The sequence below is a fragment of a genome, unplaced genomic scaffold, assembly GCF_019419815.1.
Source record: "Pyrus x bretschneideri cultivar Hongxiangsu unplaced genomic scaffold, Pyrus_bretschneideri_v1 Contig27, whole genome shotgun sequence".
Taxonomy (NCBI): domain Eukaryota; kingdom Viridiplantae; phylum Streptophyta; class Magnoliopsida; order Rosales; family Rosaceae; genus Pyrus; species Pyrus x bretschneideri.
The window spans coordinates 3740990-3760504 of record NW_025999579.1 but is presented as its reverse complement, the minus strand read 5'-3'; the positions used below and the strand labels follow the sequence as shown (position 1 = coordinate 3760504).

The following is a 19515-nucleotide window of genomic DNA, read 5'->3' as shown; positions in this document are numbered from 1 at the left end:
CATAGTCATATTTTATCATCAACTAGAACATGCAATAGAAAGGCTCATAAACTTTGTATAGTGTTTTAGTTTACTTCTTCAACCTCTTCAATCTATAAAACTAAAAAGAGTTATAGTTTTTCACGTACGGGATGTGGGAACATAAAATATCTTGATCAATATGAACATGTTCGGTGTATAACTTATCAAATATAATTATTCTGCACTTGACGGAATATGACAGAATATGTGGCTAATAAGTCAAATCCTAATGTGCTAACGGGCCACATTTTCTACGATGGTCCCATAAGCTCACACTCAATAGGCCTCCGTGTTCAATTCATCACATTTGATCGTCATGTGACATAAGCAAATCATCCTGGTATGTAATGGGCTTGTTTATCAGTCTCTTAGCATGACAAGACTCTTCAAAGCATATTTTAGGAATCTTAAAGGAATATTCTTTCATTGGTGTGCAAACGAACCTGGACGCTAGAGTTCACTCCTCAATTTTCACTATACTCTTATTACTTCTTATAGTCTTTCTAAATACATTAGTGTTAATCTAACTTCGTTTGTTTTAATGTGTGTAGGTTTTTGTCAATTCAATTCGAAATGCAAATTTACTTCCACACTGTCAAATCAATCATTTTTTCTGTTCAAATAAAGGTGATGTTCGTTAATTTAAGTGAAGAACACTAACCGAACATGATATAAATTTGACAATAAAGTAAATTAACCAACTTTAAAAGGTTGCATAAACTTGAAAATCAAACTGAAAGACAAGAAGGCAAAATGGAGAGTGGATGTGAATTGGAAGGAGCAGTCCTCCTTCGGAAGGGAGAGGGGAAATACCGTGGCAATTTTACTATTTGTTTGGAAAACAAAAAAAAAAAAAAAAAACAGTTGACAACAAACGAATTTGATAAGACAAAAAGCAATTCTTTGACAAGCAATAGAGAGGGCCAGTTTAGTCCAAACGCGAAAGCTCTTAATACCGTGGCAATTTTACTATTTGTTTGGAAAACAAAAAACAAAAAAAAAAACAGTTGACAACAAACGAATTTGATAAGACAAAAAGCAATTCTTTGACAAGCAATAGAGAGGGCCAGTTTAGTCCAAACGCGAAAGCTCTTTTTCTTCATTTCTTGCAATCATAGATTAGGGTTTATAAATTACTAAAAGTACCTTCAAATAAGATGTCAAATTTTAAACATAAAATTTGAATTTGACAGTCTATGTGGTATTTTGACATCTTTCAAAAATTTGCTCTCCACCCGGTATGTCAAATTAAATCTTATTTTATTATACTATTTTCTTTTATTTTTATTTTATTAAACTATTATTTTATGCCCCCTCTTTCTAGACTTCTCCTATTATCTTCGTTCTCTATTTTTTGAATCTTTGTATACCTGCTTCTCATCTTCGTTCTCCTATCATCTTTATAAGGTCATCCCCAATAGAGTGCTAGTCAGAGGGCTCGTTTTAGCCCTCTAGCCCTCCAATATATTAATATTTTAATGAACGGTACAATGCCATATTTGCCTCCATCTCCAACTGAGGGCCAAAGGGCCATAGGGCTCGTTTTAGTCCTGTCACAAAAAACCATCTCCAACCGAGATCCAAAGGGCCATAGGGCCAAACATAATTTATTATTTAAATTTAAAAACTACAACAACTTAAATTTAAAAACTACAACAACCTAAATTTAAAAAACTAAACTACAACAACTTAAATTTAAAAACTACAACAACCTAAATTTAAAAAACTACAACTTCAATTTATGTTGTATAATTTTTATGTTGGTTAATGTTATTTAATGTCGTTTCATATTGTTTAATGTTGTTTCATGTTACTGAATTTAATTTAATGTTGTATAATGGCTTAGGAAGTTATAGGAAAAAAAATACAATTTTAAAAAAAATATGAAACAAATTTTGTAAAATAGAAGTTATAGGAAAAAAAAAATGAAATTTAAAAAAAAAAACATGAAACAAATTTTGTAAAATAGAAGTTGTAGCATCCCACATCGCCCAGGGGAGTAGATCATGTAAGCCTTATATGTATATTCTCATCACTACCTAGCACGAGGTCTTTTGGGAGCTCACTGGCTTCGGGTTCCATCGGAAGTCCGAAGTTAAGAGCGTAGCGCGCGAGAGCAATCCCATGATGGGTGACCCACTGGGAAGTTCTCGTGTGAGTTCCTAGAAACAAAACCGTGAGGGCGTGGTCGGGGCCCAAAGCAGACAATATCGTGCTATAGTGGTGGAGCGGGCCCAGGATGTGGTGGACCCCGGGTCGGGATGTGACAATTTGGTATCAGAGCCAACCCCTGGCTGGAAGTGTGCCGACGAAGACATCGAGCCCCTAAGGGGGTGGATTGTAGCATCCCACATCACCAGGGGAGTGGATCCTGTAAGCCATATAGGTATATTCCCACCTCTACCTAGCACGAGGCATTTTGGGAGCTCACTGGCTTTGGGTTCCATCGGAACTCCGAAGTTAAGCAAGTAGCATGTGAGAGCAATCCCATGATGGGTGACCCACTGGGAAGTTCTCGTGTGAGTTCCCAAAAACAAAACCGTGAGGGCATGGTCGGGGCCCAAAGCAGACAATATCGTGCTACGGTGGTGGAGCGAGCCCAGGATGTGATGGACCCTGGGGCGGGATGGGATAGTTATAGGAAAAAAAAATAGAAGTTATAGGCAAAAAATTTTGTAAATAAAAAAAATTAGATAAAACTGTAAAAAAAAATAAAAAAAAATAAAATTTAATAATAACGGCTAGCTGACGTCAGCTAGCAGTTGTATTCAAAATTTTCCTAACTATTTGTATCGGTTATAATTGACACTATGAGCCAGCCGGGGGCTGGCTGAAAAGAGCCAACCCTTTGGCCCTTTCAGATTCCGTTAGGCCCACGAGCCCTCTGACCTAGCCCTCGGTTGGAAACGATTTTTGGACTATTTTCAGCCCACTAGCCTTCTAGACCTTTTGGTTGGAGATGGCCTAAGCCTCTTCCCACCATTCCTCATCTTCTTAATAGTCATTTCTCTCTCTCTCTCCATCCCTTCCCCCTCAATCCCCACCCCAACCACTTTTGTTCCATTCTCCTCTCTCTCTCTCTCCACATCCCTTCACTCTCCACCCCTAACCTCCTTCGTTCCATTCTCTTCTCTCTCACTCACATTCCTCTGTTGGATTAACAGAAAACCGAAATCCCCTTTAAATAAGAACCCGCTAATAGCCACACCAAGTGGAAGTCCAAGGCACAACAGCACCTCTACTCCTCAAAGCTCGTCCACACCCTCAACCAAGTCTTCATTAACCCCCACACCTGACTCCTCCCCTTCCACTTCTACTCCGCGATGCTGCCGAGCCGTTCGCGAGACCGCCGACAGAGTACTCGTCGTCGCAACTAAGGGTAAGAGCCACTGGAGCTCTTATTTGAGCAACGATGCGAAATGGAGTCTTACATTTAGGTTTTAGGTTGAGATCGTGAGGTTAGTTTATGGGTTTGGTTCTGAGAAAAGAGAAGAAGAAGGATGAGCGGCGCCAAGTAATAGATGAGAGTTGCTGATCTAATAAAAAAAATTAATAAAAAAATATTTGACGCTGCTGTCAAATTTGACAGCAAGGGGATGGCTGCTATTCCATGTCATGCCACATCAGATTTAGCTTCTTGGTTGGAAAACATTGCAACTGTCTTTTTTTTACTATTATTACTGATTTGGATATTTTGACATCTTTTTTAGAGATGCTCTAATTAAACAAATTTCATTGTTAAGCAATCTACTAGGCATGCGATGAATAATTAATAATAAATAAAAAACATTAAAACTCAAAAGACGAGAATTAGGCATCAACACACACCCCATCATCACCACGTTTCCAACACCAACCACCACGCAAGACAAGATGCCAAAGGACAAGAGCAAAACTATCGAATCCATAAACCTAATTTCGTTTGTTCTCGGTAATCCAGCCTATTAAGTAGTCTGATGTATAAAACAATTTTCACCGTTCCATTTTTTTAAAATCAATCTTCATTGTTTATTTTATGAACTACTAAGTAGTCCCAGGTTATTGAAGAAAAAATAAATATGAACATGCATATTTTTTATAAGTTAAAAAGCAACATGAATGCCTCCATTGAGTTGTATCATGACATACAATCTTTTTGCCAATTACTAATTCTATTTTTTATTTCTTTCCTCTATGTTAAAAAGTTAATCAGTTACGAAGTGAAATGTTCACCATGTATACAATGTTTCTCGCACAATAAATTTTTTTTTTCTCCCTAATTTTCATTTCTTTCATCCATCATAAAAGGTTAATTAGTTACAAAGCAAAATTGCACCAATTTATGCAGTTCTTCTAGGCTGCTAGAAGACTAGCACAATAAAATTTATTAAGTCGTGAGGTGAATTTCCACCTATATATGCAACGTTCGCCCACAATATCAAGTTGACAATAATAAATATATATATTTTTGGTGTTAACAAGAAGAAGAATATGTTTTCGGCACATTTGCAACCATAGAATCCAAAGAAACTAAACTACAATCTAATAATCTCTTCTTTTTGGCACATTTGAGAAAACGTTCCCAAAATGTTTACCTTTTCTTTTGCAATGCACGACTACAATCCTCAACCAAGAAAATGGAATGCCACCCTCGCCAAGAAATTGCAATCAACTAGGCGGCAGTTCTTGCTATGGCTTGGAGCCGGTGGCAGCTCCCTCTAGTTGCCTTTCAGTTACGGCGACTTCACTATCTCCCTTAGCCGCGAATGCTCCGGATCCAAATAGAGTGGCGAATGGCGATAGTGCAGATTGATTTGGTCAGAGTGTCCCCCACTAGAATGAGCCGACCAGTGTTTCCCTTCTTGGATGGTGTAGTTTTGTCGTCTCACCCAGCAAGTGTTATGGTCGCACTTTGGCATTGTGATTGATGTTTCGTCTTATTTAACAATCACTTCGCGTGATCTCGCTCTTGCAATAACTTTACACGGCTTCGCTATTCAATGATGACTGTTGTGGTCATCGTTGACTCATATTTTATTGCGTTTGTCATTCTTCGTGACCGATTTCTATGGGCGACATTTATAGTTTCGTGCGTGTGATAGACGTATAGTGGTTTACAGTAATTGTGTATTTATGTAAATTCACTCCAAATTAATTTCATAGACACTAGAGCAATATACCCTATCGGCACCGAGTAATACTATTCTTACTACAAATTTATATCACATTTATTTACCATCTTAGATGACAGATGAGTTGGACAAGCTACATTATTTAATTTCAATCTTTTTATTAATTAAAATACTTAAATAATCTTAGGGGAAAGAATGAGACTCCTTGTATGACACAATCCTCATTTAATTAACAATCTTTTTATTAATTATTGATTAACATTTGGATTAAATGCTAATTAATTTAGATGATGTGGTTGTCCAGCTCGTTTACCACCTAGTATGATAAATACATATGGTATAAAATTATGGTAAGAATAACATTATTGATTGACACCTCTCTATTTATTTGGAAAGATAAATGAAATACACACTATAATTTCTTGTAAAAAATTGGCCACAAGCCACAAAAAGACAAAATTCTAAATTGTTCTTATCAATCAATCTTTTTTGAAGCCAATCTAACATTCCAAAATCCTTAATAAAATCTTACTTACAGGCACCAATTAACACTAAAATATAATTATCCTGAACAAAAAAGCAAAAAGACAACACAAAAATAAAGGAGACAGGACCATCCCCCGCCAATAATTACACCCGCCACCGCCGCTGACGCCGTATGCCACCACACGTCCAAACTCAGTACCGAGTCATGACTCGACCTTGTCAACTCAGCAGCCATTACATTTTCCTGAAATAATAATTTACACCCACTCTGAAGTATACAAAAAAAACCCATTTTCTGTAATAATGAAAAAAAGAAAAGAAAAGAAAATTAAATTAAAACGTAGATGAGTTGGCTGCATGCAAGTTCCTCCCAACTCGGTACCGAGTCGGACCGAGTCCAGCTCCTGCACCCGAGTCCAACACCGAGTCCAAATTCGGCTCATCCTCCCTCCCTCTCATCACCGTCAACAGCCGCTTCGCCTTCTCCCTCGCCCGCTCGCTTCCACTCTTCTCGATCTCACTCAACACCTCCACCGCATTGGCCTCCCTCGCCAGCCCGCGAAATCTCATCGATCCGTGACTCAGCGCGTAGAGCGCCGCCACGCAGTTCTCCCGAGTGGACTCGGAGTCCAAGTCTCCCCGCCTCCTCAGCACCCCCACCAAGCACTGCACCGCGTTGGCGGTGAGCATGGCGGATTTGCCCTCGCTGCAGCTCGCTAGATTGCACAGAATCAGTAGAGCTCGGCCCGCCGACGCCGGAGACTTGGCCAAGGCCAACAGAGTCGGCACCGCATTGTGTTGCTTAACGAGTTTGACTCGGTTGCTCTCCACCAGCGTCAAGTGATAGAGCGCCAACGCCGAGTCGTGGCGCGTCCGCTCACTCTCAGCCCTCACGAGCGCGTGCATCAGCGGAGGCAATGCGCCGAGCACGCCGATCGCCATCTTGTTGTCTTCCTCCAACGCCAAGCTGAAGAGCGCGCCGGCGGCGTGCTCCTGCGACTCACTGGATCCTCCCTTCAATACATCCACCAAATGCGGGACAAATCCTGACCGTACGATCTTCACCTTGTTGGGCTTCTCCAGAGACAAGTTAACCAGCGAAGCGACGGCGTTTTGTTGCACGGTGCTGTATCGCGACACAATCAGTGATAGGACGGCGGAGAGCAGCCGGGGAGTGCAGAGCGAAATCCTAAGCTCCTCCTTCGTCCTCGTGAGCTTCCGGAGTAAAATTACTCCTTCCTCCTGGTCGATTACCTGGGAGCTTCTCAGCTTCGTCATCAATTGCTCCTCCTCCTTGCATTCCGGCGACGAGGAATTAGGGTTTAGTGTTTCGAGCTCGGCGGTTACTTCGGAAGAAGACGACGAGGAACAACACGACGGCCGAGTCGCGAACGGGAGAGGAATGGGTGGACTCGCCGACGGGATAACCACTGACTCCTCCGACGAGCTCGAGTAGAAATGGTCGACTCGGCGGCCCAACTCGGTCGCCGCGTGCATGAAGCTAACCGGCGGTTTCTCTGCCATCCCCCTCAGCAGCTCCCGCTCCGAAACTCTAATTCCAGGGTCTTCCCTATCCTCCTCCATCACCGCCCGTATGGCCTTATCGAGGGAGATTGAATCGGGTGCCTGCGGGTACTGGGCGTTGTTGTGGTCGCACCAGTTCTGGATGGTGGACTTGATGGCTAAATTGGGAATCATGGTGGAGAAATCGGGTCGGGTCCCGTCTTCGAGCTTGGGGGAGAAGCTCAATTCCCGGCAGAGTTGGACGGAGAGGCGCTCGAAGGTCTGACCCGAAGAGACGACGACAGGGTCGGACATTAAGGACCCGGAAATGGGGCACAAGAGCTCCTTTGGGGGATTCTTGGAGCTGGAATTGGAGCGGTAGAAGGTGATCTTCCACCTGCGCTTGCCATTACCGCCCATACCCAACGAGGAGACTGCGGTGGCGGGGGCAGCAGAGCTATCAGTTTCAGGAATTTTGGGTTGATGGTTGTTTGAGGGATTGGGTTGTTGTGGTGGTGGACATGAGTAGGTTTAATTAAGGTACTTTTTTTCTAGAAGTTTAGTGTTTGACTTCTGTCAAAGATTGACTATAATCTTGGTCTATAAGCTGTGTGGGCTGTTTGTTTGACCAGTCATGGCAACCCTCTCATTGTAGAAGCCCACCATCTGGGGCAAAAGTAAAATTACAGGGGTTTTCTTGTGTATCTTTTTATATTTTAAAATAAACGATATTATTTACTAAAAAAGAATGAGAAAATGTGCTATGCTTCATACTCTCTCACGAGAATTGAACCTTTTAATAATGTGGTTTAATTCGTTTTTAACAAGAATCAAATTTTTTTTGTGTGAGGAAAATGTAAAAATAATTGGGGTTATCTTGTGTATTGTGTGTTGTTTTTTTTTTTTAAATACGTTTTGGTATTGTAGTCAAATTTAGTAGAGTTGTGTGTTTTACGTTTTTTTTATCACAGATTGAATTTTCTCTTTATAATTTCAATTTACATGGCTAGCATAATAGCATTTTTTTATCTTCTCATCTTAAGTTTTGTTCTTTAAATTATCGTTGCAACCTTTTTATTCTGATCTTCTTTTTCTACTTTCTTCCTTTTATGATTTAGTAATGTTTTCTTATGACTGAAACCGTCTATTTTCAACATTACTCTTATAGATCAACTCCACTAAAACTAAACCCTAAATAAAAAATTATTTAACCGTTCGATTAATATTGTCGGAATTTTAGTGTTTAATTGAAAAAAAAAAATGTCTCATTAGATGCATGAACGATTTCGAATTTAGTTAATTTTTTTGCAAAATGGTCTTTAAATTAACAAATAGTTCTGATCATCATCGTATAAGATTGCATGATCAAATGGTTGAAATGAGAAGGTAATTGCTTGCATTCCTTTACTTATTTAATGGTTGAACTTAACTCGCTTGTAGCTTAAGAATATTCACCTTCACATCTAGCTTCTTAAGTTTGGTTCCAAAAAAGTTAGTTTTGAGATTAAGCAATACAATTTTTAAGTTATATTTAAAATTTAATCTAATTGGTATCATATTGATGAGTGGATTAGAAAATAGGATAAAGGACACCAATTTAGTTTAATATTGGAATGTTATACCTACTACTTCTGTCGACCAATGGAACACCAATATAGTTCTGTTAAACAATCTTGTTCAAGGGAGATTTCAATATATAAAGAGTTAGAGTAGATGGAAATCTGGTCAATAAGTTGAAGTTGGATAATCCATCTCCTTGATTAAAGATTAACATTAAACAAATATGCAATTGAAATTAAATGGTTTTGGGTTTTGACATGCTGATATTTGTATATCTTTAGAGCATCTTCAGCAGAGTAGATAAATGGTTAGTCAAATTCATTTTGATAAGCCATGTTAGCAAAAACACGCTCCAATTGTGTAATTCATTCCTCTTTTGCTCCAAAAAGCTCCAATTTGCATCTTCTTGCACACTTTGGCCTTATAATCTGAAACTACACAAAAGTGGCCTTAAACACTAAAATACCTAAGTAAACACAACATAAATGCACGAGAACAAGCTAATTAAGTCGCATGAATATGGTTTCGAAACCATGTTTATGCTTGCAAAAATTTGATGCGAACTAAATAAGCACACAAATTAAAACCCTCTTGTGACAATTGTAGTAAAGATGCAAGTAGGGATCGTTCTAGACCGGGGATTAGGAGGGATTACTAAATCACTTGGAAACTGACTCAAAAACGTAAAACAAACGTTAAAAACACTAAACTAGACTCAAAGAATGTAAAACTAAACAATAAAATACTAAAACAAATCAAAAGACTCAAAGAATACAAAACACTTATAAACACAAACTAAGACACTTTCTAACTAAATTAGACACTAAGGTAAAGGGGGATTGGTTTTGGACGAGATTAAACTAAATACACAGATTGTAATTTAAAGGCAGAATGTAAATATGAATGTGATGAAAATAGGGATGAATGCTAGCTAGAAGGTTCTTCTCCACACATGTTACACTTGCATACAAGATGATTTTCAGTTGGTCTTTCGATGAATTATGAAACTCAACACCCCGGGTTAATTAGGTCCGCTTAAATTAACCGTCAAGTTTTCCTTAAGTTAATGAATTGGATGATTGCATGCGACAACCCAAAGCATTCCCCACAAGTTCCCTACATGAATTGCATAATAGAGATACAAGCAAGAATCATTAAGCATCATGAAAACTATAAGTGTTGACGAGGCATTCGTTACTATGATTGCATGAAACTTATGCCAAGAATTTATTTAACGCGATTGTTTATAAGCAACCTCCACTACTTGTGAATATAAGTTCATAACTATTAGGTGAAACTTACTTATATTCTAGCGTCATATTCATGCATGAAAATTAAGCGTGCACTCTCAATAAACAAACATAAATAAGTTATCGATCAAACAATTAAACAAATTGAATTCACCATTCACGAAATTCCAACCAAAAGTAATCAAATCATATTGCAAGCATAAACATGGTTTCGAATCACCCCCTAGCTAAATAGGGTTTTAGCCTCTCATGTTCACAACAAGAAAAATAAAATTGAATTTAAACATAAAGAACAAAGGATGGATTACACCTAGAACGCCCAACGAATCCACTTGAATTTCTGCGCGTCTAAGCCCTCCTTCTTCTTCTCCTTGCTGCGGCAGTGAAAGTCTAGGTGAGTTTTTTGGATGTTTTTCTGGTTTTGGGATTGGGTTTATGGAGGTTTAGTGGTGCGGCAATGGTGGGGAAGGTGTGGAAAAAGGCACGGCAATAATGGGAATTATGGTGGCTGCGGTAAAAGGTTGTGATTTTTGGTTTTTAGGTGCTAGTGGCTGCTTGGTTTTTGGGTGATGGGATGCTGGAATGGATGGTGGTTGGCGGCAGAGAAGAAAATTGGGTGCAGGTGGCTGCGGCAGGATAAATGGGAGAGAGTGAATGAATGATTTATTATGGTGAATGGCTGGAAGGTGGAGGAAGGCTGCTGGAATGGAATGGTGGGCTGCACGGCTGGAAAGTGGAGAAAAGGTTTATTAGGGTCAATAATCAATGGGGGCCACGGCTTATGGTGGAAAAAAAAAGGGAGATTGGCTTATGCTAATTCAATTAGGGTGAATAAAATGTGAATCCTCCCAAAGTTAGGAAAAAGTTGCGGCTTTTTTGGTTTTGTGAATGAAATATATGTTTAAACCTAGGGTGCGGCTGCAAGATGGATTTGGTGGCTGAAAAATATGAAAAGTAATAATGAGAAATCCCTAAGGTGCGGCTAGGTGGTGGAAAACTTAGGGTTTAAGAAAAACAAACCCTAATTTATTTTGGTGAATTAGAATTAAGTTAAAAGCTTCTAGAATTAGGAAATAAAATCAGAAATTAAAAGGGATGGCTGCAAGGTGCGGCTAGGATTAGGTTAGGAGAGGAAAATAGGGTTTAAGTGAGTGACAATGGACTTAAATACCCCCCTTGCACGGCAAGGGAAGGAAAGAAAGGGCTTGGGCACGGCAAGGGTGTTAGAGTGGACTAGGGCCTTTGTTTTGTGTCCTAAAGTGCCTACAAGGCCTTCAAAGTAGCAAGAAAATACGGACGTTCAAGATTAGGAAAGGTTACCAAAACGGGAAACCTAGGGTTAACTTTCCTACATCAAGTAGGAATCCTTGTTTGAGTAAAAGTCCTCGTTTTGGTAGGAATTCATCGTTTCTTCAAGTCTTCAACTCATTCATTCCTCTCTTGCTCCAAAAGGCTCCAATTTGTATCTTCTTGCACACTTTGGCCTTATAATCTGAAAATACACAAAAGTGGCCTTAAACACGAAAATAACTAAATAAACACAACATAAATGCACGAGAACAAGCTAATTAAGTCGCATGAATATGCTCCTATCAAATTCCCCCACACTTAACTTTTGCTAGTCCTCGAGCAAAACAAAACAACTAAACTAAACAAAACGAAACAAAACAAACAAAACATAACCTAAACCTTCCAACGTTTGCCTCAGGGATTTCCAATGAAACATGACATATCAAAGATCATTACTCACATAGTTGTTAGTCTTCCTTCCCCTCGAGCACATACTTACTCATAGTCACCATTCACTAGCTCGCATTTAATCAATTAAAACACATTTTGAATGTAGTAACATGCCTTAGAGAATTCCCTCAATTCCTCACTAGTTATACACTCAATTTTCACTCAGATGTTCTGACTACACACCCTACACTAGTTATATGTGAGAAGATTGATGTAAACATGAAAGACTAGTACTCACATACGTTATAACAAAGAAAGCAATTTCTGGAGTAATTAAACGTGTTTACATATGATCTCATGAATGGAATGCTACTACTTAGATGCGAGAACCAGTGACACCATATGCTCATACCAAATTCAAACTCCACAATTGAAATGCACAACACTCAAGATAGAAGTCAAGGGTTGTAACGGGGCTTGGGGTATTGGCTCACAAGGAAAGGTAGGGATAAACAAAAGTTCTTTAAGCAATAGCAAGCAAAGTAATGAAATTAAGACCTAGAGTTCCCTTAGAATGCAGAAATCAACTTTTAGACAAACAGGGGAGATTCAAACAACTCTTAGGGCCTAATTCATAGTTTTGGGCCCTTACTTCAACAAACAATACTTTTCAACTCTTTTTGAACTCTTTTTTCACTTTTTTTTCTTTTCTTTTTCTTTTCTTTCTTCTTTTCTTTTTTCTTTTTTTTTTTTTTTTTTTTTTTTTCTAGCCGTGCCTATGGCACATAACTCACATCAATAATCCTTCCCCCACACTTATTTTCTGCAACACATTAATCAAAGGGAATTCATTCATGCTTACTATGCTTCAAGAACAAGGGTACGGATGGTCCTAATCTAGGCTAGGTGAAGATGATGTGGGTTAACAAAGAACATGGGCTAACACGGCTCAATGGGGTTAAACTTAAACACAAAATGAGTGAAGGGCACATGGCTGTTTGGCTTTTGGTGGTGGTCACTACACAACTTCATCTTGAATACGTGTTATGCAAATCAATGACATGCTTTGAATGAAATGGGCATGAGTTCTAGCATTTGGAACTAAGTGATGAAACGCCTTCTAAGTAGTAACCAAGCAAAGAATAATGAGATCATGCAACGACTTTAGAAAACAATGATGCTTAGATTATTACTCTCCAAATAACGTTTAGGCTCAAGTCTCACAGGGATGTAGCGTTTGTTAAGTTCCTTCCTTCAAGCATGTTACAAAAACTAATTTTTTTTTTCTTTTGTGATTACATGTGAATTCGTAAACTATAACTACAAACAAGCATAAACCAAAGAGTATATCAAACGTCCATCAATGTTTGTAACTTTCTTTAACCATCATGCAATTAAAAACCAAATCCTCATCATTGTGTTGGAAGGTAACCTACGACACAAACAAACACACCAAAACAACTCTTTTTGGGTTTTTCAAAATAATTTTTTCAAATTTTTATGGTATTTTCGGATTTTTAAGTTAATACACACTAAAACCCTCTAAAATAGCTTAAAAACACTTAAAAACAGTGGGAAACAAGTTTAGACATGTTAGGTGGTAATACCCTATGAATTTCATGCAAAAATATCTCAAAACAGAATGTTACCCCCCCACACTTAAACTAAACATTGTCCTCAATGTTTTAGACACAATTGAACACATTACACATAACATAAAGTAAGCAACAAAGGAAAGGGTTTAGGGACGCAAATCTGAGTGTGGAGCGATTCCCAAGTTCGTCCTTTGTTGATTGCATGGGTTGCCTCCCAAGCAACGCTTGCTTTAACGTCTTCCAGCCGGACGAAACCTTCTTTTAATCTCCACTAGGGCTCACGGCATGGAATGGGATCCTCCCCACAACATGCCCTTCAACACTTCCATAATACGACTCAATGAATGGGCGGGGATAATAATCCTCCCTGATGGTAGTATTTCGGTTCCGACAATCCATATAAATGCTCCCACCATCTTTATATCGGTTGGTCACCTGCACCAACGACGGTAACAACCTATTAGTTGAAATAGGAATTGAGGTTGGAATTGAAGACTTACAATCATAATGTGGTGAGGGCTCAAAAATGGCAGCCCTTTCAACAATGTTACTATGGCTACTTTCGGCCATATTGGGTGGTTGTAGACCAATCACTCCAAGTTCTTCTCCAACAGTGGTTCTCGATACATCCTTCTTGATAGGTATGGATCCTTTCGGCCCCATGTCCTTATGCACATCTATGACAAAGCAAGAATGGCTATCGTTAGGATTCTTAATAGAGTCATAAACATTAAATTTAATTATATCACCACCAAACTCCATTGTTAGTGCTCCCTTGGCCACATCGATCTTTGTTTGAACTGTTTTCATGAACGGACGGCCTAGCAAGAGTGGCAATGATGGAGCATCGCTCGAATCCTCCATTTCTAAGACATAAAAATCTGCAGGAAAGATGAGATGATTGACCTGCACTAAAACATCCTCAAGGACTCCCTTGGGATAAACATTAGAACGATCGGCCAATTGAATTATAACGTCATCTTGTTTTAACTCACCCAGGTTCATAGATGCATAAATGGAATATGGCATGACATTAATAGAAGTACCTAAATCTAACATGCATTGTTTAAATCTAGTGTTTCCAATTGTGCATGGGATAGTAAAGCTCCCTGGATCCTTACATTTTGGAGGCAACTTTCGTTGCAAAACCGCTGATACATTTTCACTCACTTTCACAACTTCTTTGTTTGAAATTCTTTTCCTAGATGTGCATAATTCTTTTAAAAACTTTGCATACCTGGGCACTTGCTTAATGGCATCAAGTAAAGGAATGTTTACTTGGACCTTCCTAAACGTCTCCAGAATGTCTTTCTCCTGCTCCTCCTTCTTTGTTTGCATGAACCTACTAGGAAAAGGCACATTGAAAGGAAAAACATTAGTAGGAACCGAATTTGACACATTCTTACCCTTTTTGGCCGAATTAGACACTTTTGGATCAATACAAACTTGCGGCAAAGGTGTTTCCACCTTTGTCGTGGGTTGGCCTATCTCCTCCTCTTCGATTCTCAGTTTTTCCTCCTCTTCGGGGCTTGATGGTGATGGTTTGGATGTAATGCCAACTTCTTTTCCACTTCTCAAGGTGATTGCGTTGGCCGTTTCAAACCCTCCCTTTGGGTTTGGAATGGTTGAACTAGGAAGTTGGCCTTGCTCACGAAACTTCCCTACAAAATCTGCAATTTGCCCAATTTGTCTCTCCAATTGCTTCACCCTCTTATCTTGGTTTTGCATGGCTTTGGCTTGATTTTCTTGCCCCTGAGACAAATTCGTTAGTAACTTAAGAAGTGTATCATTATCTACAGTGTTACCTGAACTTGTTTGGGCAGATTGTGGAGGTGCTTGTATGGGTGCTAATGGCTTGGTGAAGAAGCCCGGGGGTTGTTGCCTAAAGCCTCCTTGTTGTTGTGGTTGTTGGGGCTCCCTCCATTTGAAGTTTGGGTGGTCTCTCCAACCGGGATTGTAGGTATTGGAATACGGATCGTTCCTTGGTTGGTTTTGACCTTGAAACCCAATTGCGTTGGCGCTTTCCCATCCACCATGTTCTATGAGTTGTGGGCACTTCTCAGAAGCATGTCCTTGGATCGAACACACCCCGCATACCACTGGTCCTTGCATCCTCATTCCTTCGGCCATCTGAGACACAATGGAAGTAAGATTAGCTAACTGTGAATGAATATCGGGGGTGGAACTTACCTCATGCACTTGCTGCCGTGTGGGTCCTCTTTGGCCTACTCCTTCGTACTGTTGAGCGTTCAATGCTCGGTTAGCGATCAAAACCTTAGCATCCCTGGGTGTCTTGTCCACCAATGCTCCACCCGCTGAGGCATCTAGCATTTGACGTTCGATAGGTAGGAGCCCCTCGTAGAAGTATTGTAGAAGCAACTCCTCCTTCATCTGGTGCTGTGGACACGAAGCAACAAGAGATTTAAAACGTTCATAATACATAGGAAATGACTCACATTCTTCTTGTTGAATCCCACTTATCCTTTTACGCAAAAGGATGATTCGAGAAGTTGGGAAAAACTTCTCCAGAAAAGCCCTCTTCATGCTCTCCCATAATGTGACGGTTCCGGGAGCTAAGTCGTACAACCAATCCTTGGCTTTGTCCATCAAAGAAAATGGGAAAGCCTTCATCTTCAATATGCTTCCGTCGACGTTGACGGGAGTCATGCTTGAACACACCACCTCAAATTCCTTCAAGTGCTTGTTCGGATCCTCCATAGACAACCCATGGTACTTCGGAATATGATGGAGCAAACTGGACTTCAACTCGAACTCGTCGGTCTTCCCTTCGGCAGGTGGGGGGTATTGGATACACAAGGGTGCTGCATTACCCAATCCCGAAGCTGCAAGCTCCTTGAGTGTCCGGGTGTCCACGGCCATGACTTGTGGTTCCTCAAAAATCCCTGCCGTGGGTTCCTCAAATGCACCTGTCGTGGCCTCTTGTTCTTCAAGGTCAGATTCCGGACGTTGTGGACTTGGTTCGTGTGGCTTCCTCTTCCGTCTCAAAGTCCTCTCAAAATCGCTGTCAAAATCAGAGATATGCTCACGAATCGGTTGAGAACTCCGAGTCATGCACTAGTACCTAAAACAAGGAAAACAAAACAAGGTCAGAATTCTTAACAAAAACTAAATTAAACAGAAAGTAACAATCCAAGGGATTAGCAAAGTTGCTAATCCCCGGCAACGGCGCCAAAAATTTGATGCGAACTAAATAAGCACACAAATTAAAACCCTCTTGTGACAATTGTAGTAAAGATGCAAGTAGGGATCGTTCTAGACCGGGGATTAGGAGGGATTACTAAATCACTTGGAAACTGACTCAAAAACGTAAAACAAACGTTAAAAACACTAAACTAGACTCAAAGAATGTAAAACTAAACAATAAAATACTAAAACAAATCAAAAGACTCAAAGAATACAAAACACTTATAAACACAAACTAAGACACTTTCTAACTAAATTAGACACTAAGGTAAAGGGGGATTGGTTTTGGACGAGATTAAACTAAATACACAGATTGTAATTTAAAGGCAGAATGTAAATATGAATGTGATGAAAATAGGGATGAATGCTAGCTAGAAGGTTCTTCTCCACACATGTTACACTTGCATACAAGATGATTTTCAGTTGGTCTTTCGATGAATTATGAAACTCAACACCCCGGGTTAATTAGGTCCGCTTAAATTAACCGTCAAGTTTTCCTTAAGTTAATGAATTGGATGATTGCATGCGACAACCCAAAGCATTCCCCACAAGTTCCCTACATGAATTGCATAATAGAGATACAAGCAAGAATCATTAAGCATCATGAAAACTATAAGTGTTGACGAGGCATTCGTTACTATGATTGCATGAAACTTATGCCAAGAATTTATTTAACGCGATTGTTTATAAGCAACCTCCACTACTTGTGAATATAAGTTCATAACTATTAGGTGAAACTTACTTATATTCTAGCGTCATATTCATGCATGAAAATTAAGCGTGCACTCTCAATAAACAAACATAAATAAGTTATCGATCAAACAATTAAACAAATTGAATTCACCATTCACGAAATTCCAACCAAAAGTAATCAAATCATATTGCAAGCATAAACATGGTTTCGAATCACCCCCTAGCTAAATAGGGTTTTAGCCTCTCATGTTCACAACAAGAAAAATAAAATTGAATTTAAACATAAAGAACAAAGGATGGATTACACCTAGAACGCCCAACGAATCCACTTGAATTTCTGCGCGTCTAAGCCCTCCTTCTTCTTCTCCTTGCTGCGGCAGTGAAAGTCTAGGTGAGTTTTTTGGATGTTTTTCTGGTTTTGGGATTGGGTTTATGGAGGTTTAGTGGTGCGGCAATGGTGGGGAAGGTGTGGAAAAAGGCACGGCAATAATGGGAATTATGGTGGCTGCGGTAAAACATTATTAACATTAAACTGTGACATGTCAAGAAATCCGTAAAGCCTCATTTTAAAAGAGTCTCATTAGGATTTCCATCTTAGATAAACAGAATGACAGTTGTCATACTAAAAAATTCCCAGAAGAGTGTATTTCAACTACTAACCATACGTATGCGAAGTTTACGAAATCATAGAGAGATTGTTTGAGAGCCTGGAGTTTGAAAGAGTCTTTGTCACAGACTCTCACATGCCAGAGTTGGTGGCTTCAATGATCACTTTAGGGTTTTGATTTATGATTGAGAACTTAGGTTTACTGTAAGTCAGAAGATTTTTGCAGAGCCTACCAAACCATGTCAAACCAGACCTGCATCAAGTCAGGCAACTTGCATGTGTAGAGCTATAATAGAGAACCGTCTTAAATTTCTTAAGGGGATTTCGTTCCATGAATTTTTTAAGGTCATGGAACGAAATCCCACTTAAGATATTCAATATGTCATTCAAACTATTCTTATTATAGACAATTGTCGATGCGGTGTTGATATGGAAGTCCATGTGTTCTCTCGACATGGTGAGATATGGCATTAATATGGTGTTGGTAACGTTTCACTATGGGAGGAGGATTCTCTCTCCTTCCCTTCCGTCTTATTTGAACGGTTATGGTTTAGCCATGTCAACATCTTATATTGAATTTTTTTTTTTTTTTTATAGAGACAATAAGATAAAAAATAATATGTGAGAGGAGGGGAGGGAAGGGGACGAGAATAAGAGGGAAGAAAATTCTACTCCTTCAATATGTTGTCAGTATAACTATTGATATGTTATCCATAATCCCGTTCTATGAACAGTGGAGCATAGTCCTTTGTGTGTATATGTTATGAAAATGGGGTTTTTGTTTTTTGTCAACTGTTAAGCAGATAGTTGAACATGCCCAAAACTTGAATCAATTAATACTATATTTCTGTGTCTGAAACTCTGAGCTGGTAGATTTGGGAGATAAGTGAAGATCATTCAATTATAATTAGATGGTAATTAAGCAACAATACACAAATTTCTATTTAACTAAAAGATGCTTGAACCAGACGAGAAAGATTCTTACTTTCATTCTCGGTGAGATAGTGGAACAATCTAATGCACTACAACGTATCTTTAACTTTGAATGCTTTCGTTTGAGATTGTTTATATAAAAAACACCTGTGTTTATAAGCGCTTCTGCTAGAAGTATTTTTACTATAGACACGTTGAAATTTTTATTAATCCATGTGTTTCGTGGGAAAGTATTTGGAAGTGCTTGTCCTAGTGCTTTTTCAGAAACGCTTCTATGACCCATAAGTAATTTCAAGTTCTCCACGAGACAGAATCGGAAAACACTTTTAGCTCGTACCTGCATACTCAATCCAAAACATGGCGTTAATGTATCCAAAACTACTTCATTCTCTCATTTACATTGTTAAGACACAGAGTTGTAGGTGAGGTGGGCTGCAGAGCCAACAAACTGATGAACTCCGACAGTTCATGGTTGCACAAATCAAAACAACAGTAGCTCTTCCAAAGACCCAAAAGGCCATCTGGAAAATTATAGATTAAGTTAAATGTTCACAACTCAGAGAACACACCCGCTCCCCCATTTCATATACGCATGTAATCTGATAGTGAAGGAACACCTTTATTTCCTATTTGTTTAATGCCAAACGCCACATTTATTTTTATTTTTTTAAAAGGGAATTAAAAACTCCTTGTTAACAACTTAATATCAGCAATGCTAAATGACCAATTCAAAAGGATTGAGAATTTATTCGAAGTGTGTTACTATCCACGTACTTCTTTATATCTTTCACATACCTCATATTAATTTTTGTTTTTTGATATTATTCATTCATTCGATTTGACTCCCAAAAATTAAAAAGAGTACGTGAATA

General features: G+C 39.1%; 1 protein-coding gene across 1 annotated transcript; it reads right to left on the bottom strand.

The window, feature by feature from the left end:
- Nucleotides 1–5633: 5633 nt before the first annotated feature.
- On the bottom strand, nt 5634–7669 carry LOC125479001 (U-box domain-containing protein 38-like). The gene has a single exon (XM_048587949.1). The coding sequence runs from the start codon at nt 7539–7541 to the stop codon at nt 5952–5954; it is 1590 nt and encodes a 529-aa protein (XP_048443906.1). The 5' UTR covers nt 7542–7669; the 3' UTR covers nt 5634–5951.
- Nucleotides 7670–19515: the final 11846 nt, after the last annotated feature.